General features: G+C 40.3%; 1 protein-coding gene across 2 annotated transcripts in view; it reads right to left on the reverse strand.

Moving 5' to 3' along the window:
* The window catches only part of DGKI (diacylglycerol kinase iota), a 593,672-nt gene that overhangs the window by 19,652 nt on the left and 549,380 nt on the right, over window positions 1-24,640 (reverse strand). For both annotated transcript variants that reach the window (XM_060196647.1, XM_060196646.1), the window contains exons 29-30: window positions 11,253-11,290; window positions 942-1,062 (exon numbers count right to left, since the gene is read on the reverse strand). In XM_060196647.1, coding sequence (XP_060052630.1) covers window positions 942-1,062; window positions 11,253-11,290 — 159 coding nt within the window. The remainder of the gene's footprint in view (window positions 1-941; window positions 1,063-11,252; window positions 11,291-24,640) is intronic.

Here is a 24,640-nt window from a genome sequence, read left to right on the forward strand (position 1 = left end):
ATACTACAAAGAGTTGGGTGGTAGTGCAGCAGGTTAAGCGCACATGGCACAAAGCACAAGGACTGGTGGAAGGATCCCAGTTCGAGCTCCTGGCTCCCCACCTGCAGGGCAGTTGCTTCACAAGTGGTGAAGCAGGTTTACAGGTGTCTCTCTTTCTCTCTACCTCTCTGTCTTCCCCTCCTCTCTCCATTTCGCTCTGTCCTATCCAACAATGACATCAACAACAATAATAATAACTACAACAACAAAACAAGGGCAACAAAAGGAAATAAATAAATATATTTTTAAGAGGAGATACTACAGTATAAGCTACTTCCAGAAATAATCTAATGCCAAGTTAGAAAATCCACTTAGGAAATATGCATACCCTCCCCAGAAAACAAAGGGGTATGAGACATTTTCAACTTAGAGTAAAGTGTGACAGGGTATTAAATAAAAAAAGAAATGAAATAAAGAACAAATGAAATTAAAACAGCAAACAAGTAAATAAATGAGAATCTAGGAAGATTTGAAAATATGATCATTCATCATCAGAATTAACATGGATCAGGAACCTGGTCCCATTCAGTTAGCATCCCAAAAGATAATATCACTTCCTGCATCAAAAAAAATTACATCCCATAGTACTTCTTTTCATCCTAAATTTTTACTTACTTAAAAATATTTATTTTTATTTTACTGGATAAAGACAAAGAGAAATCCAGAGATATAGGGGAGATAGAGATACACCTGCAACACTACTTCATCATTACTCATGATCTAGTAGGTAATCCATATGTGTCATTGGTTTACAAACCTGGTTGCTGAAAAAAAATAAAAAAGAAAGCAGAGAGTTGAAGAGCATTTCCACCATCATCCTGAAGACAGCCTGGATGGGAGCAGCCTAGAAAAGCCAATCAATTTCATGAGTAAGTGAGCCTCTATTGAACATGCCTACTCACCGTGGTCAAGAATGTATTTCACAATCTCTCCGTTGCCGGTTTTAGCTGCATAGTGAAGAAGTGAACAGTGGTCTGGTCCCCGAATTAGCAGACTGCCTCCATTTTTATAGCTTTCTATTAACTGAAAAAGAGACATAGAAGTGGCTCAGGCAGGGTCCAGAACAAGGAGAGAGCTAAACGGTGATAAAGTAAGAGTAATGTAGCAAACCACAAACATTTCCCATCTCAAAAAACATAGAGCAAAGTCAAAATGATGAAGTAATATTCTTGGTTTGTGTTATCATTTGAAAAGATGCTCAGTGCCTCTTGTAACTCCAAAGAGGAGGTGTAGGCACTGAAAAGGAAACATGCTGAATTATTTCTTTTTTATTATTATTATTATTTTCTGGGTGCTGGTGTCTGTCCCAAGGTAGTGAAGGGTAAAGAAACAGAATCACCATCCTCTTGAGTGAAAGAATAATTAAGGTCATAGGTAGGATACCTTGGTGTCTCCCTATTAAGCCCCTTTTGTGGGTGTGTGATTTTCTTTTTAAATATTTTATCTATCTATCTATCTATCTATCTATCTATCTATCTATTGAATAGAGACAGAGAAATTGAAATGGGAAGGGAAATGTAGGGAGAGAAAAAGAGAGACAGTGTACCACTGCTTCACCTCTCAGGAAGCTTCCTCCCTTCAGGTGGGGATTGGGGGGTTAAACCCTGGTTGTTTCACATTGTAACTAACATGTGCACTCTACCAGGTACACTCCCTCCCAATCATTCTTGCATTTTTCTTTGATTTTTTTTTTTTTTTTTTTGGCCTCCAGGGTTATTGCTGGGGCTCGGTGCCTGCACTACCAATTCACTGCTCCTGGAGGCTATTTTCCGCCTTTTGTTGCCCTTGTTGTTTACTATTATTGGATAGGACAGAGAGAAATGGACAGAGGAGGGGAAGAAAGACAGATACCTGCAGACCTGCTTCACCACCTATGAAGAGACCCCCCCCCCCGCAGGTGGGGAACCAGGGGCTCGAACCGGGACTCATGCCAGTCCCTGCGCTTTGTGAGCTTAACCTGCTGCGCTACCACCCAGCCCCATTTCTTTTCTAAATATATACATATTCATATGTATATATTTTTTTAATTGGATATAGATGGAGAAAAATTGAGAGGGAAGGGGAAGATAGAGAGGGAGACAGAGAAATAACTGCACCCCTGCTTTACCACTGTACAGGTAAGGACCAGGGGCTTGAACCCAGGTCCATGCACACTGTAATGTAAGTGCTTAACCAATGCCTGCCCACCTCCCGCATTTTTCGTACTGAACTTGGCTACTAAATGCAATAGTTGCTTCCCATTATCCTGTGTGAGATCACTGCATAATGCACCCCATACATACACCTCCCTCACACACGTCATATGCATACATCTGATTTATTATTCCATCCAGCCCTCACCTAGTTTGCATGCCTTCTATTAGTTATCTGACACATATCCTGCAAGCTTAAAAAGAATTCATGAGATAAGAACCAAATGATTCAAGGAACATAATAGTGGAAACATAAAATTGGAGAACAGACTGGAAAAAAAAAAGTTCTGAAATGTGAGAACAAAGTGGGATGTGACTTAAACGTCCAATTAAAACAGTGAACATTTTAGAGAGTATAGATGCTTCCTTGTTTACCAACATGTAGTATGTCAGCACAAGACAAGTCTTCCTGGAATTTCTAAGTAGTGTTAGGAGAAATAAGAATCAAATAACTCAGCAGGCAATAAGCAAAAGGCCTGGGCTTACCACTAAGAAGGCAGATGGCACAACATTAGCAAACATCTCATGAGATCAAAAAGTGTGAGCTCAGAGTCCATGTATACACTCATACAACTACAGCACTTGACATGTACCCAGATAGAAAGATGAATACAATAGTCACTAGACCCAAAGACCTCACAGTCCTTGGAGGGGTAGTTGTATAAAGAACTACATTGTAGTGGAGAGAAACATACTGAGGTCACTACAGGTCACAAGAAAAGCATAAAGGGGTGGGGGAGGGCAGGTGATGGCCCATCTGATTAAGAACACACACTACAGCACGAGAACCCAGGTTCAAGCCTCTGGTCCTTGTCTGCAGGGGGGAAATCTTGATAAGTGGTGAAGTAGATCTGCAGGTGTCTCTCCATCTCTCTCCCTCTCTATCTCCCCATTCCCTCTCAATTTCTCTCTGTTTCTATCCAGTAGCAAATAAATAAAAATGATAAAATAAACTGACTTGGATTAAAAAAAAAAGCATAATGAAAAGAATGGAAAGTTCTGGAAGATACCCTAGGAAGAAGAAGGAAAAAAAAAGTGGTAGAATGGAATGCAGGGCAATATGAGAGTTTTCTTTCTTTCCTTTTAATTTCTTTACTGGGGGATTAATGGCCTACCGTTGACAGTAAAATACAAGTTTGTACATGAGTACATTTCCCAGTTTTCCACATAATAATTCAACCTCCACTAGGGCCTCCTCTGCTATCATGTTCCAGGACATGAATCCCCCTACCTGCACCCCAGAGTCTTTTAATTTGTTTGGTGCAATACATCACATATGAGTTGCCATCCCTTTTTTCTGTAATAAAGTGGCAGGAACAGGTAGCTGATTATTTTCAGCAGAAATGTAAGAAAATCTGGTCTGTTCAACTGCTCATGAGGACACTCTCTTTCTCTGTGGACAAATTCACAAAGATTTGGTCTCCACAGATCAGCACAGACTCAATCTGACAGCTCCCTGGATTCTGGTCTGCTTAGATGCTGAGAACATTAAATTGGTCTGTCGGCATCTTCTGCAGTCCAGTTGTATAGGAGCTACTCACAACAGCCTACACACTAACATGACTCCTGGGTTCCTCTGTTCTCTGCTTATCAGCTCAGGCATGCTCTTCTCTCATACATGCACAAACACACACATACACACACACACACACACACACACACACACACAATCATTTTAATGCTTTACATTTCTCATGCTTTTTACATGGGGTAATGAAAAAAGATAAAGGAGATCAGAAAAGAAGAACAGAAGTAAATAAACAGAAGAGGAAAAAAGGAAAAGGAAAATCTTAAGTTTTGTATTTTGCTTCCTCATAAATAAGGTATCATGTCACTTCTTAGTCAGTCTCAGTAAATAATCATTGCAGAAGATGTGGTAGGTAGCAAACATCTTGACTCCCCTCTTTTTTTTTTGCCTACAGTGTTATTGCTGGGGCTAGGTGCCTGCACTATGAATCCACTGCTCCTGGAGGCCATTTTTCCCATTTTGTTTCCCCTTGTTGCACTTATTGCAGTTGTTATTGTTGTCATAGCTGTTGTTGTTGTAGGATAGGACAGAGAGAAATTGAGAGAGGAGATTAAGACAGAGAGGAGGAGAAAAAGTCACTTGCAGACCTGCTTCACCACTTGAGAAGCGAGCCCCTGCAGGTGGGGAGCTGGGCTCTCAAACTGGGATCCTTATACTGGTCCTTGCACTTTGTGCCATATGCGCTTAACCTGCTGCAGGACCACCCAACCCCCTAAACATACTGATTTCTATCATCATATAAGTCTCCACTGAATACATAAAACACAAGGCAATGAGAATTCCATGACCTGAAGAATCTGTTACTCAAATGCAACATATATACAAACTATAGAGGAAATATTTCAAATGAACAGAAGTTCTCAACACCTCTGCCAGGGCAGTGTCAGTTAATTCATGTACTTATTTGCACAAAGCCTAATGAAACTCCTGGCAGAGAGGACAAGAAAGGTGTAAGCATTGGAGTATGGAAGACTATCTTTTCATCCACTGCTGGGAAATAACACTGAACTCCTGGGTACTCTATTTAAAGAGTATTTTTCTCCCCCACCCCAGGGACAGTTCCTAATAACACGGTGATCTGGACAGGCACTGTTGCTAGGACTGTTTGTCTTAAGATGGCAAATGTCAAGATGGCTACATACTTCTTCCCATTTGCTTTCTGCTAGCAAACTGTTAGATGCATGACGCAAAAGCTTCAGGGTTTATTCAACAGATGTGCTTCAACAGAAGTTGAGCACAAGGACAGGACTTCTTGGCTATTGTATTTTAAGGCTTTAGGCTTCTTGATCTGTTTTGGCATCATGCTTCCCAGGTGAATAAGTCAGACAAAATCTCTGCACCTAGGGTTCTAGAGATCAGTGGTTCTGCAGGACAGGTGACAAGAATAAATGAGTATTCTCAAAACAAGCTTTGAGAATATTCATAGACTGCGTTCTATTTTTTTTTATTGCCATCAGAGTTATCACTGGGGATTGGTGCCTGTATGCCAAACCCACTGCTTCTGTCAACCATATTTCATTTTTTATTTTTATTTTTAGTTTATTCAATAAGACAGACAGAAATTCAAAAGGGAGCCTGAGATAGAGAGGGAGGGGTTGTTTCACAAGCAGTGCAGCAGGTCTGCAGGAGTCTGTCTTTCTCCTTATCTTTCTCTACCCTCTCAAATTCTCTCTGTCCTAGCCAAAATATTGAAAAAAAAAATGGCCACAGGGACAGTGTATTCATAGTGCACCAAGTCCTAGCAAGAGGGAAAGAGAAAGATATCTGAAGCATTGCTTCACTGCTTGTGAAACTTCCCCCTTGCAGATGGGAGCAGGACCTGGGTCCTCATACATGGTAATGTTTATAACACATATTTGTAACTCCCTTCTTTTTGTTTTAATGAGATGCCAGGGTACTACTCAACTCTGGCACATGCAACATCAGAGATCAAACCTGGGCCCACAGTTTATGTAAGTCATATGTTCTAGTGCTGACCTATCTTCCAAGCCCTCCATTCTGTTCAGCTATTTTAAAAAATGAAGATGTATGCTATTGTTGTATTAATAAAGAATCAACATTCTCCTGTCTCTTCAAGGTAATAGGAAGTATTCAGAGTTGTTATCAATTAACATATTTAGTTCCCATAGCATATCACTGTGGTAAGCAGCATAGTGATTCTCTTGTCCAGAGAAAGAAACTGAGGCACAAAGAGAATTAAATGATTACACACAATTATGCATATGAGTGACAGAACCAACCAAAATCTGAATCCACACAGTCTGACTCCCAGAATTTACCTAAACTTCCCCAACAACAAAAGTCCTGGACCAGATGGCTTCAAAAACTAATTCTATAAAACTTTCAGGAAACAGTTAGTACCCATACTTCTTAAGCTTTTCCATAAGATTGAAGAAACAGGAATACTCCCACCTTCTATGAAGCCAACATCACCCTGATACCAAAAGTTGATAGGGACAGAACAAAAAAGGAAAACTACAGACCAATATCTCTGATGAACATAGATGCGAAAATATTAAACAAGATCTTGGCCAACCGGATACAGCAACATATCAAAAAGATTGTTCATCACGACCAAGTGGGATTCATCCCAGGAATGCAAGGCTGGTTCAACATCCATAAGTCAATCAATATCATTAACCACATCAATAAAAGCAAAGCCAAAAACCACATGATTATCTCAATAGATGCAGAGAAAGCCTTTGACAAAATCCAACACCCATTCATGCTCAAAACTCTACAAAAAATGGGAATAGACGGGAAATTCCTCAAGATAGTGGATTCTATATATAGCAAACCTACAGCCAACATCATACTCAATGGACAGAAGCTGAAAGCATTCCCCCTCAGATCGGGGACTAGACAGGGCTGTCCACTGTCACCGTTACTCTTCAACATAGTATTGGAAGTTCTTGCAGTAGCAATCAGGCAAGAGAAAGAAATCAAAGGAATACAGATTGGAAGGGAAGAAGTCAAGCTCTCACTATATGCAGATGATATGATAGTATACCTTGGAAAACCTAAATAATCCATCAGAAAACTACTGTAAGTTACTGGGCAATATAGCAAGGTATCAGGCTACAAAATCAATGTGCAAAAATCAGTGGCATTTCTTTATGCAAACACTAAATCTGAAGAAGAAGACATCCAGAAATCACTCCCATTTACTGTTTCAGCAAAATCAATCAAATACCTAAGAATAAAGTTGACCAAAGAAGTGAAAGACTTGTGTGCTGAAAACTATGAGTCGCTACTCAAGGAAATAGAAACTGATACCAAGAAATGGAAAGATATCCCATGCTCACAGATTGGAAGAATAAATATCATCAAAATGAATATTCTCCCCAGAACCATATACAAATTTAATGCAATACCCATCAAAGTTCCACCAAGCTTCTTTAAGAAAATAGAACAAACACTGCAATCATTTATCTGGAACCTGAAAACACCTAGAACTGCCAAAACCATCTTGAGGAAAAGAAACAGAAATGGAGGCATCACACTCCCAGACCTTAAACTATATTATAAAGCCATCATCATCAAAACAGCATGGTACTGGAACAAAAATAGGCACACAGACCAGTGGAACAGAATTCAAAGCCCAGAAATAAAGCCACACACCTATGGACGTCTAATATTTAATAAGGGGGCCCAAAGGATTAAATGGAAAAAGGAGGCTCTCTTCAATAAATGGTGCTGGGAAAACTGGGTTGTAACATGCAGAAGAATGAAATTGAACCACTTTATCTCACCAGAAACAAAAATCAACTCCAAATGGATCAAAGACCTAGATGTCAGACCAGAAACAATCAAATACTTAGAGGAAAACATTGGTAAAACAGTTTCCCACCTACACCTCAAGGACATCTTTCATGAATCAAACCCAGTTGCAAGGAAGACTAAAGCAGAAACAAACCAATGGGACTACATCAAATTGAAAAGCTTCTGCACATCCAAAGAAACTTTTAAACAAACAAAGAGACCCCTCACAGAATGGGAGAAGATCTTCAGATGCCATACATCAGACAAGAAACTAATCACCAAAATATATAAAGAGCTCAGCAAACTTAGCACCAAAAAAGCAAATGACCCCATCCAAAAATGGGTAGAGGATATGAACAAAACGTTCACCTCAGAGGAGATCCAAAAGGCTAACAAACATATGAAAAACTTCTCTAGGTCACTGATTGTCAGAGAAATGCAAATTAAGACAACACTAAGATACCACCTCAATCCTGTAAGAGTGGCATACATCAAAAAGGACAGCAGCAGCAAATGCTGGAGAGGTTGTGGGGACAGAGGAACCCTTTTACATTGCTGGTGGGAATGTACATTGGTCCAGCCTCTGTGGAGAGCAGTCTGGAAAACTCTCAGAAGGCTAGACATGGACCTTCCATATGACCCAGTAATTCCTCTCCTGGGGTTATACCCCAAGGACTCCATTACACCCAACCAAAAAGATGTGTGTACTCCTATGTTCATAGCAGCACAATTCATAATAGCTAAAACCTGGAAGCAAGCCAGGTGCCCAACAACAGATGAGTGGCTTAGAAAGCTGTGGTATATATACACAATGAAATACTATGCAGCTATCAAGAAGAATGAACCCACCTCCGCTGACCCATCTTGGACAGAGCTAGAAGGAATTATGTTAAATGAGCTAAGTAAGAAAGATAAAGATGAGTATGGGATGATCCCACTCATCAACAGAAGTTGAGTAAGAAGATCTGAAAGAGAAACTAAAAGCAGGACCTGACCAAATTGTAAGTAGGGCACCAAAGTAAAAACCCTGTGGTGAGGGGTGGACATTCAGCTTCCTGGGCCAGTGGGGGGTGGAAGTGGGTGGGAGAGATGGGTTACAGTCTTTTGGTGGTGGGAATGGTGTTTATGTACACTCCTGGTAAAATGTAGTAATATAAATCACTAGTTAATTAATATGAGAGGAGGAAAATTAATTGTATGTCTCAAAGTTTTTCAAAACACAAACTGAATCTTTTTAATATATAGGCTGTGTAATTGATATGCAGACTCTCTCAAAAGCCTAGACCAAGTAGATCAGAAGCAACCAATAGCACAGCTATATACAAGATACTGGGTACTGTACAGCAAACCCTAACAAAAGGACTTTTCAAAGTTAACCCAATTACCAAATAATGTGATAATAACATTAACTATCCATTGTCTTTTTGAACCCTAAGACAGCAGGAACCTCACATCTCCACTATAGAGCCTCTACTGCCCCCAGTCCTGGAACCCTTAGGTAGGGCCCACTTTCCCGTATGCCTCTCCTAATCCATATCAAATAATATTGCATCTGCCGATCACAACCTAACCAATGCAACAATTGCCACCTCAACATGCTTCACTTCAGACTGTGTCCAGAGACTTCACGTGTGGAATGACAACCCTTCAGCTTCATTACTCGGGTGAGAGCTTTCCTTTCATAGTATACTCTAATTCCATCTCAGGTGGTTTACTTTCTAACAAAGTCCCAAAACCTAGATATAAACCAGTTTCTGTGAGAGAGAGCATATGTTCACACGTATCCATAAACTACTGCAAAATATATACCTGAATGCAGAAGTACACTAGAGTTTGCAGTGAGTACCCCCCTATTCCACTCTCCACTATTCCAAGCTTTGGGTCCATGATTACTCAACAATTTGTTTGGCTTCGTATGTTAACTCTCTTTTCAGTCACCAGGTTCCAGATGTCATCAGGATGCCGGCCAGGCTTCCCTGGACTGAAAACCCCACCAATGTGTCCTGGAGCTCTGCTTCCCCAGAGACCCACCCTACTAGGGAAAGAGAGAGGCAGACTGGGAGTATGGACCGATCAGTCAACGCCCATGTTCAGCGGGGAAGCAATTACAGAAGCCAGACCTTCTACCTTCTGCAACCCACAATGACCCTGGGTCCATGCTCCCAGAGGGCTAGAGAATGGGAAAGCTATCAGGGGAGTGGGTGGGATATATGGAGATTGGGTGGTGGGAATTGTGTGGAGTTGTACCCCTCCTACCCTATGGTTTTGTTAATTAATCCTTTCTTAAATAAAAAAAGAAAAAAAAGAAGAAGAATTTACCTAAATTATAGAGGCAGTAGTGACTTCCATCTGTCTGAACTAAATTAACCAGGAAACACAAGCACACAGTAAACTGTATTGATAAAAGGTGGATTGCAAGGAACTTTTCTTTTGGTTAATTATGATCCTAAGTACAAAACTGTAATCAATTTGTCAGAGAATGCATATCTGGGTGTCCAGCTTATGCTTTAAGTGTTATTTTTAAATTATCTTTATTTATTTGTTTCATAGAGATAGCCAGAAGTGTAGAGGAAGGGGTAGAGAGAGAGGGAGAGAGATAGACACCTGCAGAGCTCCTTAGCCACTCGTGAAGCTTTCCCCCTGCAGGTTGGGACCAGGGGCTTGTACCCAGCTCCCTGTGCATCTTAACATATGTGTTTAACCAGGTGTGCCACCCCACCCACCAGCTATTTCTTATACGTGGATTCAATTCAAGATTTGTCCGAAAAAAAATCTTTCCACTCTAAGTATCAGCTTTAGAGAGCAGTGATTTGGGTCATTAAAACACTGCCTCCTCCTGAGGGCTGGGTGTTAGCACACCCTGCTGAGCACACATGTTACCATGTGCAAGGACCCAGTCTCAAGCCCATCATTCTCCATCTACATGGGAGAAGCTTCACAAGCAGTGAAGCAGGCTGGCAAGTGTCTCTCTCTCTCTCCCTTTCTATCTTCACCACCCCTCTCAATTTCTCTCTCCTATCGAGTAAAATAGAGAGAGAACACAGAAACAAAGAAAGAAAGAAAGGAAAAGAAAAAGAAAGAAAAGACCCCCCAGGAGCTGTGAATTTGTAGGGCCAGCACCGAGCTCCTGCAATAAACCTGATGGCAATAAAGAAATAAAATGAAATAAAATAAGAACATAGCCTCTAGGAAATATACAGTCCATCTTAACTTCCAAAAATATATATCTTTTGGGAGTTGGGCAGTAGCGCAGCAGATTCAGTGCAGGTGGCGCAGAGTGCAAGGACTGGTGTAAGGATCCCGGTTGGAGCCCTCAACTCCCCACCTGCAGGGGAGTCACTTCACAGGCGGTGAAGCAGGTCTGCAGGTGTCTATCTTTCTCGCCCTCTCTCTGTCTTCCCCTCATCTCTCCATTTCTCACTGCCCTATCCAACAATGACATCAATAACAATAATAACTACAACAATAAAACAACAAGGGCAATAAACGGGAATAAATAAATATTTTTAAAAAGATATATATCTTTTATGAACAAATACACAGATCTTAGGGTATGTACAGCTGTGATGAAGACCCCTCTCATCCTCTCTGCTTAATTCTCAAAGAAGAATCTGACTTTCTCTCTTTTTGCTAGGCTTGCACAAGCAGGAGTTTGATAAATAATACATGGAGTCATAATAATTTAGTGAGTAATTATGTTTATTTAAAGTTCCAGTAGGAAGATATCTTACCTTCATAAGATCACCAGCTATTACCGCTTGCAAAATTGCTGTGGAAAACAAAAGAGAGATACCCCATTAGCAGAAGACTTTCTCATTCAAATATTACAATGGGCCAAGCCCATATTTCTGAGAAATAATCTACATTGGAGACAGTAATCAGAATAGGAGAAACAAAACAAAAACTGAACTTTGGGACAATCTAAGGCCTCCTTTTCAGTCCTTCTCTACCCAAGTACCTATCCCATTTATCATTCCAGAGCCTGCCTGAAACCTTTCTACCAGTTACATACAGCAAAAAAGAGATGTGAAGTAACAAAGATTAGGCTCAACACTTATCTCTGACACTTACACGCTAGAATAGTGAGTGCATCATTTAACCTAAGTCTCAGTTTCTACATATCTGAACAGCAACTCTACATCTTACAGCATTTGAGAATATTGAAAGGATTAATGAAATCATATCAGTGTTCCTAATTCATTAACTGAAGCAGAGTAGATGCCTATTCACAGCTGTTCTTCCTCTTTTCTTTTCAGAATTTTTCACTTTGTCTTTTGGGGCCTAAAAATTCACAAGTCATTTTGTATGAGTGTGAGTGTATGTGCGCACGTGTGCCTGTGTGTGTCAAAATGATAACTCTCTTTTCATCTCTTTTCTTTTCTTTTGGCTTCCAGGGTTATTGCTGTGGCTCGGTGCCTGCACTACAAATCCACTGCCCCTGGAGGCCATTTTCCCCATTGTGTTGCCTTTGTTGTTGTTATTGTTGTTATAGCTGTTGTTGGATAGGACAGAGAGAAATGGAGAGAGGAGGGGAAGACAGAGAGAGGGTGAGAAAGATAGATACTTGCAGATACACTTCACTATGGGTGAAGTGACCCCCTGCAGTTGGGGAGCCGAGGCTCTAACCAGGTTTCTTACACCTGTCCTTGCACTTGGTACCATGTGCACTTAACCCACTGCACTACTGCCCTACCAGTATGATAACTTTCTACTGATATGCAAATCAGGATAACTAGAAACAACAAAGAAGAAGCAAGCATATTTTCAGTATGCTCTAGAAAAAATATTACTGTGATTTTGTCTACTAAATCATTGGGGATTCTTATGGCAAGAACCCTGCAGGCCTTAGGTAACCAAAACTAACTGTAACAATAAGTTGCTCAGAGTGGGTAGGGATAGAATTGTTAGTGATGTGTATGTAGCATGAGGTTATAGAAAGGAATGAATAAAAGGGGCAAAGAACACATGTGTGCACTGCAACAAGAACAAAATCAGTAGATGGGAATATAGCAAAGTAAAATCTACACAACAAAGGGAATCACCAGCAGAATGAAAAGCCAACCTTCTGATAAGAGGAAATAGGAAATATTTGCAAATCACGCCTCGAATAAGTAGTATCTAAACCTTATAAAAACTCATGCAGCTCAGTAGCAAAAAGATAAGTGAACTAGCTATTTCAAATGGGCAGATTTTCTGAATAGAGAATCCCCACTCCCACCCCACACCCCCCAAAGGCACACAGATGGCTGACAGATTTGGGGGAAAAAATAAAGCACTCAACATTACCAACCAACAGGGAAATGCAAATCAAAATCACAATAAAATCTCACCTCACAGCTCTAAGAATGGCTGTTATCAAAAATACAAGAGAAAAATCTTGGCAAGGCTGTGAAGAAAATGGAACCTTCTTGCACTGAGGGTGGGAATGTAAATCAGTGCAGTCGCTATGCAAAACAATGTGAAGATTGCTCAAAGAATTAAAAATAGAACTACCATATGATCAGCAACTGAGATCACTTCTGGGTGTTTTCTGATAGAAAGTGAGACTAACGTAAAAAGATATCTGTTCCCCCATGTTCTTTGTAACACTAAAATCTTCATCATGTGGAATCAACCTAAGTGTTTGAGTGAATGGATAAAGAAAAAAAAAAAAAAAAAAAAACCAGGATATTGTTGAGTCTTAAAAAAAGACATCTTTCAATCTGCAACAGTATAGGTGAATATGGCAGTTAAGGCAGCCAGAAAGGTCAACAACATACAGTCTCATAGGTGAACTCTAAAACAACAGCACTAGACTCATACATAAGGGGTGGCACTCAGGGGCCAGGTGGTGGCACACTTGGTTGAGTGCACAGGTCACAATGTGCAAGGACCCGGGGTTCAAGCCCTTGGTTCCCACCTGAAGGGGGAAAGCTTTGCGAGTGGTGAAGCAATGCTGCAGGTGTCTCTCTGTCTCTCCTCCTCTCTATGTCCCCTTCTTTTCAATTTCAGACTGTCTTTATTCAATAAATGAATAAGCAAATAAACAAGATAATTTGTATTTATCTATTTATTTATTCCTTTGGTTGCCCTTGTTGTTTTATTGTTGTGGTTATTATTGATGTCATCGTTGTTGGATAGGACAGAGAGAAATGGAGAGACGAGGGGAAGACAGAGAGGGAGAGAGAAAGACAGACACCTATAGACCTGTTTCACCGCCTGTGAAGCTACTCCCCTGCAGGTGGGGAGCCGGGGGCTCGAACCGGGATCCTTCCGCCTGTCCTTGTACTTTGCGCCACAAGCACTTAACCCGCTGGGCTACCACCTGACTCCCAAGAAAATATTTTTTTAAAGAGAAAACCCATTGGTAGTTTGCCCAGGGATGGTGTAGGTGTGATTGAATGACGACATAAGGTACAGTTATTTAAAAAAAAAAAATCAGGAAGATGCAATGCACAGCACAATGACTAAGATTAATGATTCCTTTTAAATTTTATTTATTAATTTATTTATATTAGATAGAGACAGAGAGAAATTGAGAGGGGAGGGGCGATAGTGAGGGAAAAAGACAGAGAGACACTTGCAGTTCTCCTTCACCACTTGTGAAGCTTTCCCCCTGTAGGGGGAAAGGGCTTGAATCCAGGTCCTTACACACCAGAATGTGTGCACTGTGCCAGGGTCACCACTGCTTGGCCCTGAGTTTGCTTGTATGTATTTTCAGTGAAACATCTGAAACCTATATAATGTTCTAATGCAACAATAATTTAATTAATGAGAAATAAAATTACACCAAGCTGTAATAATATCTATTCTTAAAGATTTTATTCATTTATTAATGAGAAAGATAGGAGGAGTGAAAGAAAGAACAAGACATCACTCTGGTACATGTGCTGCCAGGGAGTGAACTCAGGACCTCATGCTTCAGAGTCCAGTGCTTAATCCACTGCACTACCTCCCAGGCCACAGATTAATGATTCCTTATTGTGTATTTAAATGTTGCTAAGAGAGAACATTTAAAAATTTCCCATCTCCAGCAAAGAAGAAATCTATAACTATGGGCACAGTGGATGGAGCGTCGGACTCTCATGCATGACGTCCTGAATTCAATCCCTGGCAGCACATGTACCAGAATGATGTCTGCTATGTTTCTCATTAATAAATAAATAAAATCTTTAAAAAGAGATATTTATAATTATGTGCAATAACTAGACATATGTGGAGTTCATTTTGCAACATGTAATATATTAAATCACTAAGTTGTGTGCCTGAAACTAATGTTAGATGTTACATATCAATTATTTACTAAGTAAAAAGCAAACATATAGAATAGCCTAGTGACAATTAGAGTGTCTAAAGGGAAATGTGCATTAGGTTAGAACTGGTCCCCTTAGGAAAATATATATTTAGATTCTAGAGCTACCAAACAATAAATTAGCTTATAGTTTTAATATCATACTACTCTACAAGGAAAATGATTTACAGTTACTTTTAAAGATGTCACAATCATCTTATTTGAGTAAGTAGTCTCTCCAAGCTAACTAAAAATGCAGTATCATATCTCAAAGTGCCTATCACCAAGCACAGCACCCAAAGCTTTGTTTGTTTGTTTGTGGATCCATGGCCCAAGGATGCTAAGAATCACAGGTTACCAGTCATTTACTGGTCCAGGGCTTGTGCTGTCTCTTTCTTTCTCTCTTCCTCTCTTTCTCTTTCATCAAAGAAAATAGCTGGATATGATGAGGGCTGACTGAGCAAAAGGAGGAAAAGGATGCAGAAAGAAAAAAAGAATGTAGATCAAAAAAGAGAAGTGAGACTGCTTCATTTCCATAACAAGTTATAAGCAACAAGCTCTTCTCTCCCTGTAGTTCCCAAGGTATGACACAACTTGGTATGCTGTGAATGTACCACAATTGGTTGTTGAATTGAGTGCAAAATAAGTAGAGGGGAGAGGCAGAGGCAGAGGCAGAGGCAGAGGGAGAGGGAGAAGGAGAGCAGAGAGAGAGAGAATAGGAAGATGCAAGGGGGTAAAACAGCAAGGAAGGGAATTGGGTGGTAGTGCAACCAGTTAATTGCAGGTGGTGCAAAGTGCAAGGACTGGTGTAAGGATCCCGGTTTGAGCCGCTGGCTCCCCACCTGCAGGGGAGTCACTTCACAAGCAGTGAAGCAGGTCTGCAGGTGTTTATCTTTCTCTCCCCCTCTCTGTCTTCCATCCTCTCTCCATTTCTCTCTGTTCTATCCAACAACAATGACATCAATAACAACAACAATAATAACTACAACAATAAAACAACAAGGGCAACAAAAGGGAATAAGTAAATATTAAAGAAAGAAAAGAAAAATAACAAGGAGAGAATTAATAAAATTTTATGTTTCAAAAGAACCCAAAGAAAGATGTGTCTCATTAGGTTACAGATAGAAACACTGGGGTTCATGTTAAGTGACTCTTAGGGACTCACAAACAAAGCCATTTGTGACCCAGTTATTAATGTAAATTTTGGTTGTTGTACCCAGTCTGTGGGCTCAACATGCAGCACTGACATAGGCTCTAGAAAATGACAGAATCTAGAAAATAGTCTAAATAGGTCATCAGGTCTGTTTGTTTAGTGTTTGTCTTTTGGTCACCTTTGGGTCTTTACCATTTAGGGTTGACTTGTTCAGTTAGAGACAGAGAGAGCAAGGAAATGAAATTAAAGCACCAAATCTTCCTTCAATGTTGCAGGGGCTGAACTCAAATCAAGTTATCTGGTTTACAGTGTGGTGAGCAAGGCACTGAGTTGGAGTCTGTTTCTATGTCTATAAATTAGTTACTTAATACATATATTGAAAAAGTCACTCAGTCCCTTAGAATTATTTTTATAATCATAATTATTATAATTATTATTAGAAAGATTAACACTTTCTCTGTTCAATTCACTGCAGCAAAACTAAAAGAAAATCATTACTTAATAAATAGATATGTTATATTATGGGATAATTTCCAGTACTTTGGCAACTGCACATAAGTGCATGGGAAAGACATATGGACACTTCAGAAGGAGCCTTAGCTCCAAGGGCAGAAGTGGTGTGTGAAGTGGAGCAGAATTATATCTGTTGATAAAGCACCTGTCAGATGAGGATGCCTGGATGAAACAGCCAGTGGGGAAGTACATTAGCCAAAGATGGAAACCGTACAGCAGAGGACAGGGAGGGAGAGGCAGGAAGAAGTGTCAGCAAGTACACGTCTGGGGGACAGACCAGTTCAACTTTTATGCTACAGGATGTTCTCCTGATTGAAGTGGAATATCCAAATCAGGAAAGAAGTACAGTTAGAGGAATTGAACCAGGGACAGTAAGTAAATGCAGAGCTTTAAAATGCATACAGAGAAGTTTCTGCTTCCAAGAAGAGAGAAAGAAAGAAAGAGAGAGAGAGAGAGAGAGAGAGAGAGAGGAAGGATAAAGAAAGGAAAAAAGAGGAAAAAATCCCAGAAAAAAAAACCAGTCCATTTATTTTAAACATTTATGTAATTAAATGCAGTGCACTTAAGCAATAAATCAAGACTATGAAAAAACTCCTCTGGAGAAAGTCAGCATATGAGCAGGATGAATGAAGGGATGAATGAATGGACTAATGACCAGGGAAAAATCTATCACTTAAGCTTGGAGCTCAAAGAAAGTTTCTCCACCCCCACCTCTGCCTTGTCTTGCATGTGTGTGATTTCACTGCTCCTGAACTATTTTCATTCATTCATTCATTCATTCATTCATTCATTCATTCAGACACACACACACACACAGAGAGAGAGAGAGAGAGAGAGATGGAGAACAGTATAGGAGCTCCCCCAAGTTACTCCCACCATGGTGTCAGGGTTTCAACCTGTTCAGAGTACAGGGAAAGGCATATACCCTGCCCTCTGGGCTAAGTTTTCTGGCCCAGGAAAGGAGGTAAAAATCTAAACTCACCAACCAATAAGAAGGACTAGTTAATGAAAAACATTTATAACCTCTTGCAATATAAAGGTAGGTAAAAAAAAAAAACAAACAAAAAAACATGGACGTTAGACAACTTCTACTTTGGGCTGGTGGGTGAGAGTCAGGGAGGGAAGGCTGCAAAGAGCTCTAGATGGTCACATCTGAGCCAGAAATTTGCCTCAGGTATTGTGGTGTGCAGAATTCCACAGGGACCACCCCAGTGAATTTATCTTTTTACATCAAGATAAGGTCCCCAGGGACTACAAGGTCACTCACCAGACAGAGCATTGCCTTCTCATGCACAGGGTCCTGGGTTCAAGTCCCAGGCACCACAAGGGAGCAAGACGTACAGCTCCAGGAATAGTGAAGCCATTCTGAACTGTCTCTTCTCCCCTCTCCCTCCCTCTTTCTCTCTCTCCCTTTCTTCAGAATAAAGAATGGAAACATTGGCTAGGAGGCTGCTCAGACGTATTGTCACCATTGCTGAGGCTCTGGTACCACATTAAAAAAAATGATAGGATTCCTGTGTTTATCTCAGGGGTGATAAGAAGCTATTGAAGAGGAAATGGGCACAAAGCTTATGTATGCCAGCTTAACTCTATCCTGGAGTTGTGGCCTGCTCTCAGTTCATTTTTCTCCAGGCTACCCCTCTTGTAGCTTCCATCCATTTCTACCCCAGATTCAATCACAGGAGAGTGTTATTTATGCATCTTGGTTTCCAACAGTCGACCAAGTCTCCCTGAACAACCGGAAGATCATATAATAGCACTAGAGCAACAACTAATTCCCAATCATGCTGAAGATGGAAAGCGTGAATATTTAGTCTTAAGCCAAGCAATACACCCAAGGGTAGCTATTCTGCAAACATTATTAGGCATGAGGCCTGCTTCTTTCTCCTGATTAGTGTCCTTTCCTATGAACACGGTTGTTTAGGATTCACTCAGTATAAAGTGAGCTTAAATCTATTAGTATTCAACTGCAGATGATTACCTTCTGCAAGATCAAGCTTAAGTGCAAATAACGAGTTGTTGTGATTATAATAGTAGTCTTTATTGTTTCTTGAGCTCTGAGCTCCTCTTGGCTTTTCTAAAACTTCTTATGCTAAGGAAACAATGTCTCCAAATTCAAAGAAGTCTGGAAGCCAAAATGTCAATGGAGCATAAAGATTATTGAGCAGATGAATAAGAAGTTTGCTGAATAGTTTAGACTGGAAAGTAGCAGGGATAGAGAACAGAAGGACATTTGCCATTTCTGTTTTTCTTTTTTTTTTTGGGGGGGGTAGTGCCAGGGCCTGACATAGGCATGCTTTCATGCTCCTAGGTTGGCTTTTTCATTCATTCATTCATTCATTCATCCATCCATTCAAACAGAAAGGGAGACCATAGCTTCTTTTGGAGCCATGGGTTTGTGCCTAGAGCATACTCATGGAAATCATGCACTTGGTACTCAGTAAACTATCTTTGGTTCTAAACATAGTGATTTATAAATGCTAGCAATTGAATCATTACCTTACATAGATGGTTTCTTTTTTGCTCTTTCCCTCCTCCCTCCCTCCCCCCTCCTTCTCTCCCTTCCTTCCTCTCTCTCTCTCTCTCTCTCTCTCTTCCTTCCTTCCTTCCTTCCTTCCTTCCTTCCTTCCTTCCTTCCTTCCTTCCTTCCTTCCTTTCTTTCATCTTTCCTTGTCTCCAGGGTTACCACTGGGGCTCAGTGCCGGTACTACGAATCCACTGCTCCTTGCTAGTTTTTTTTTTCCCCATTTTATTATACAGGACAAAGAAATTGAGAAGGGAGGTGGAGACAAAGAGGAAGAGAGATAGACAGACACTTGCAGACGTGCTTGGTACCTTGGGGGAGGCAGGGCCTCAAACCCGTATACTTGCTCTTAGTACTATGTGTGCTTAGCCTTAGCTGGGTGCACCACCACCTTGCCCCCAGCATCGGATGGTTTATCTTTAGTGCTTTGAGCATTTCCATCAATGTCTTCTTAATAGATCTTCATTCACAAGCATTCACAAGCCATCTTTTCTTCCTGTAGGGGAAGAAAGGATGGCTCCTCTCACCAGAATCAGGATCATGGTAGAAGGAGGCCAGGGATACACTACTGAGCAGCTTGCTCCTGTCACAGCCTATTTAAGGTTGTGGGACTATAACTGCACAGATTGCAACATCTGTGGGAGCTGAGTTTTACTTTGGAGAGGATAGCTTGTCATGTAGAAACAGATTGCTTAAGCTTACATTCTGTTAGTACCAGTCATGGGCTGTAAATCTGGGTATGTTAGTTTTACAAGCTCACGTTCTCTCATTAGGAAAATGCAGGTGAAATCAGTTCTCTGGAGATCTGTGTTGGAAAGTAGCTCAGAAAACAAAGACTATGACCATTATGGAATTCTGTGTGTAAGCCACACAGTATTGATGATTTTAGTCTTATTATACCCACAGAAAATAATTAGTTTTCATCTAGGAAATGAAGCTAGACTAAAATTAATTACAGTCCTAGAATCAGGCATATGACTACTTCCAAATTTGTGGTTGTGACTTTGCTTTGAATACAAAAATACTAAACAACAATAGCAACAACCAAGCAGAACTTGTTGGTAGGATCAGTGACACCAGTAGTACTTGCATGGTTAAGGTCTTATGTTCAAGTGAGAGCAATGCTTATGCTCCAGTGAGGCTCTAGTTCTCTCTTTTCTTGTCAATAAGTAAATAAGCATTAAATATGTATATACATAATTAACAATGACAAATGCATGTCTGTAATTCTCAATAAATTAATTGCAATTATGACATTATACAATGCTTCCTTCTTATCGACAGGGGATCAATTCTATCATCTTATAGAATGCCTGAAACAGGTCCAACATACTGTACATACTGTTTTGTACATACTGTTTGCCTGTCTTTTTGTACATACTGTTTTGCCTGTCTTTTTGTATATCTGTATGTGAATTTGCCTATGAAAAATGTTTAATTTATAAGTAAAATACAGTAAAGTAAAAACAATAGTAAATAAATAATAAAGTAGGAAATCTGAACATACTGTGATCCCTCTCCAAAGATCTCATTGTATGTAAGTATTTTATTTTTTTTAGTATTTATTTATTTATTCCATTTAGTTCCCCTTATTGTTTTATTGTTATAGTTATTATTGTTGCTATTGATGTCTTTGTTGTTGGATAGGACAGAGAGAAATGGAGTGAGGAGGGGAAGACAGAGAGGGGGAGAGAAAGATAGACACCTGCAGACCTGCTCCACTACCTGTGAAGCAACTCCCCTGCAAGTGGGAAGCTGGGGGCTCGAACCAGTATCCTTATGCCGGTCCTTGCGCTTTGTGCCACATGCGCTTAACCCACTGCACTACCGCCCGACTCCCATGAATGTATTTTTATAACTGAAGCCATGAGAAGCAAACTTTGAATAAGAGCTGCTGCATATACAATTGTCACAGTGCTGATGACTTATATCTGTGAAGTTTTTTAATGTTCAGTGTTCCTCAATTATTTAAAATAAAATAATAATCGATTGTGTCAGGATGTCACCTGCTCACAATAGTAACTGCAGGAGCAAAAAGTGAAAATAAGCTGGAACAAGGACGATGGTCTTGAGATGGGGTGGAGGTAAATCAAGTGATTTACTGAGAATCATAATATATATGTATTCATATATTCATATGATTTGTATATAGAATCATATGTATATATCTGACTTTGCCAGGTTCTGCATACATTTTATTCCTAGGTATTTTCATCAGCAAAGCCAGAATCACTACCTAAACTTATTTCTATAGATACAGGGGTGGGGGACTGACAGGGATGCAGAGGTTACACAGGCTCCTATGCCAAATATTAATAGACATAAGCCCTAGGTCAGATTGATGGGGTTTACAGTTATTGGTATTTATATACTTTTCTCATATTTGGAAGCTACTTTATACCCTGATCCATCTTTTTAGTTTGATTCTCAACTCTGACACCATCTTCCCAGACAGTAATTTTAGCCCACCTACATGTTAGCTGTCAGGTTGAGGCAAAAACTACTAAAGTCATGGTCCCCTTGGAATATACCTAAAATAGACTTCCTAGCTTCTTCCAACATGAAGACCCTGAATCTCATCTGCTCTATGCTTACCTCTAGGTTCCTGGGTATTAAACAGTTTTCCCTGCTTTATGTATTAATGCTTCTCAGTCACTAAGTTGCAGATGCTACCATGATGCCAACCTGAATTTCCTGGTCAGACAACTTCACCACAGTGTCTTGGAACCCCATCTCTTTAGAGTCCTACCCCACTACGGAAAGATAGAAACAGACTAGGGCTATGGATTGACTTGCCAATGCTGACGTCTAATGGAGAAACAATTACTGAAGTCAGACTTTCCATTGTCTGTACCCCATAATGATCCTGGATCCATATCCCAGAGAGATAAAGAATAAGAAAGCTCCCAATGGAGGGGATGGGATATGGAACTCTGGTAGTGGGAACTGTATAGAATTGTACCCTTTTTAACCCACAATCTTGTAGACTATTATTAAATCACAAATAATTAAAAAAAGAAAAGACTCACCACCAACAACAAAAAGATATAGGGGCGGGGAACCTATTTATCTGCTAAGTGCCATTTGGGCATTTATAACAGCATTTGCGGGCCATACAAAACTAATCAACTTCTGCAAGGAAGCAGTTCACAACCTAGAGCTGTACTTGCCATATAGATTAGACTTCTCTTACTAAAAAGGAGAAAACTGAGGTGGGAGACATGTATTCACTTTTCCAGTTTCAGAGATCATTAGTAATTCAATGAGACAAAAGTGAATGCTTATTTTTCTTCTTTTCTTTCATAATTTCTGATACCAATGTCAGAGTTTGTTTTTTTTTCCCCATCAAGTTGCCTCCCCTGTATTTAACTTGGATGGGGGTGGGCAGAAGTTAAAACAAAGTAGCTCCAAATAAATATATTTTTCATACAAAATGAATTCAAGACAATGCATGGCTTTTTAAACATGTTTTGTTTTGTTATTATCTTTACTTATTTATTGGATAGAGACAGCCAGAAAATGAGAGGGCAGGGGGTGATAGGGAGAGAGTCAGAGAGATCCCTACAGACCTGCTTCACCACTTGCAAAGCTTTCTCCTGCAGGTGGGGACTGGGGACTTAAACCTGGGTCCTTGAGCATTGTAACATGCGTGCTCAATCATGTGTGCCACCACCTAGCCCCAGTGGATGGCCTTTAAGTGTCAAATCTCTTCATCACAAAGAGGAAATATAGTGGTAAGTATGCAAGAGTTAATATTTCAGTTCCCTTGATCTGATCATTACTGAATCATATGTTTCCTTTCTTCAAAGTTACTCACTGTTTTGCCACTAGATTTTGTACTGCCTTCTGCCCAAGAGTCTACTTTGAGATACATATTTCTGCTCAGCTTCCTGTATTTTCTGATTAGAAATATGTTCAATTTTTTTTGCTTTGTTAGCAGTCACAAACTGTAAAGGTTTTGCTCCCCAAAATGGAATTTAGTAAAATCAGCAAACGGCAAAGGTAACCTGACACACATTTAATGGCATGGCTAACCACTGTGAATTATGCTAATTAGGCATACATGGGAAGCTGCCCATCAAAATGACTGTCATCAATTGTGTTTTTAAATAATTACATTGAACAAGTCCAAGAGGAGGTGAAGGATATAAGAAATTAAATATATACATATATTTTATCCTCCTCCTCCCCCGCTTCGTCCTCCTCCTTCTCCTTTTTCTCTCCTTGTTTGGGCTTCGCACTTCTGAGAGATAAGAACAGCCAGAGAGGGAAAGATGGAAAAGCACTGAGCCTTCTCTCACTGTGTTAGGGGTCAGGCTGAACAGACATGACAGCTGCACTCTCAGGTGAACTATCTTGCTGGTCAGGAATTATCAATTTCTTAAAATCAGAATTTTAATCTAGACTTACAGAATATTTTGTTGGAAAACAATAGATGTGTTAAAAGTCTTTTTTTTTTTTGCCTCCAGGGTTATTGCCGGGGTTCAGTGCCTGCACCATGAATCCACTGCTCCTGGAAGCCATGTTTTCCCTTTTGTTACCCTGCTTGATTTGTCATTGTTGTGGTTGTTACTATCATTGTTATTGATGTCATTGTTGTTAGACAGGACAGAGAGAAATGGAGAGAGGAGGGGAAGACAGAGAGGGGGAGAGAAAGACACCTGCAGAACTACTTTACCTCCTGTGAAGTGACTCCCCTGCAGGTGGGAAGCCGGGGGCTCGAACTGGGATCTTTCCGCTGGTCCTTGCATTTTGTGCCATGTGCACTTAACCCCACTGCCCTGCCTCTCGACCCCCAAAAGTCATTTCTTAATAATAATAATAACAGGTAAAATACTAAGAAGTTTTTTTATAATATAGATTCAAGATGACTATTCATAATTTTTTACAGATGTATTTTTATATAGCTCCTGTAAATGAGAGTTTCACATGGAAAAGAGAGAAATCAGAGCACCACTCTGGCATCTGCAGTGCTGAACCAGGAGTCTTAGGCATGCAATTCTAATGTTCAACCAACAGAACTATTTCCTTGGCCACTCAGGATGAGTTCTACAATGGAATCCATTTTTTAATCTGTTCTCTGTTATTGTAGCAAACCATCCTAAAACATAGTGGCTTAAAACATAAGAACGATTTTGTTCAACAGTCTGTGATTTGAGCCACTTTGCCTCTGCAGCCTCCAGGGTGATGGGGCCCGGTGCTGGGGCCCGGTGCCTGGACTACAAATCCACTGCTCCTGGAGGTCATTTTCCCCATTTTATTGTCCTTCTTGTTGTTATTATTGTCATTGCTGTTGTTGTTGTTGTTGGATAGGACAAAGAGAAATTGAGAGAGGTGAGGAAGACAGCAAGGGGGAGAGGAAGATAGACACATGCAGACCTACTGCACTGCTTGCAAAGCAACCCTCCTGCAGGTGGGGAGCCAGGGACTTGAACTGGGATCCTTATGACGGTTCTTGAGCTTTGCACCATGTGTGCTTAACCTGTTGTGCTATAGCCCAGCTCCCCACAACTGCACTTTCAAGATAATGCCCCCTTATCATTAGCACTGGGCCCTGCCTTTAGCAAGGTTACTCTAGTTAGTTCCTTTTGTGTGGGCATTTATAGGTTGTGTTGGCTTCCACATGAAACGGTGTTTGAATTTCAAAAGCAACCATTCC

This window comes from Erinaceus europaeus, chromosome 8, assembly GCF_950295315.1.
Source record: "Erinaceus europaeus chromosome 8, mEriEur2.1, whole genome shotgun sequence".
Lineage (NCBI taxonomy): Eukaryota > Metazoa > Chordata > Mammalia > Eulipotyphla > Erinaceidae > Erinaceus > Erinaceus europaeus.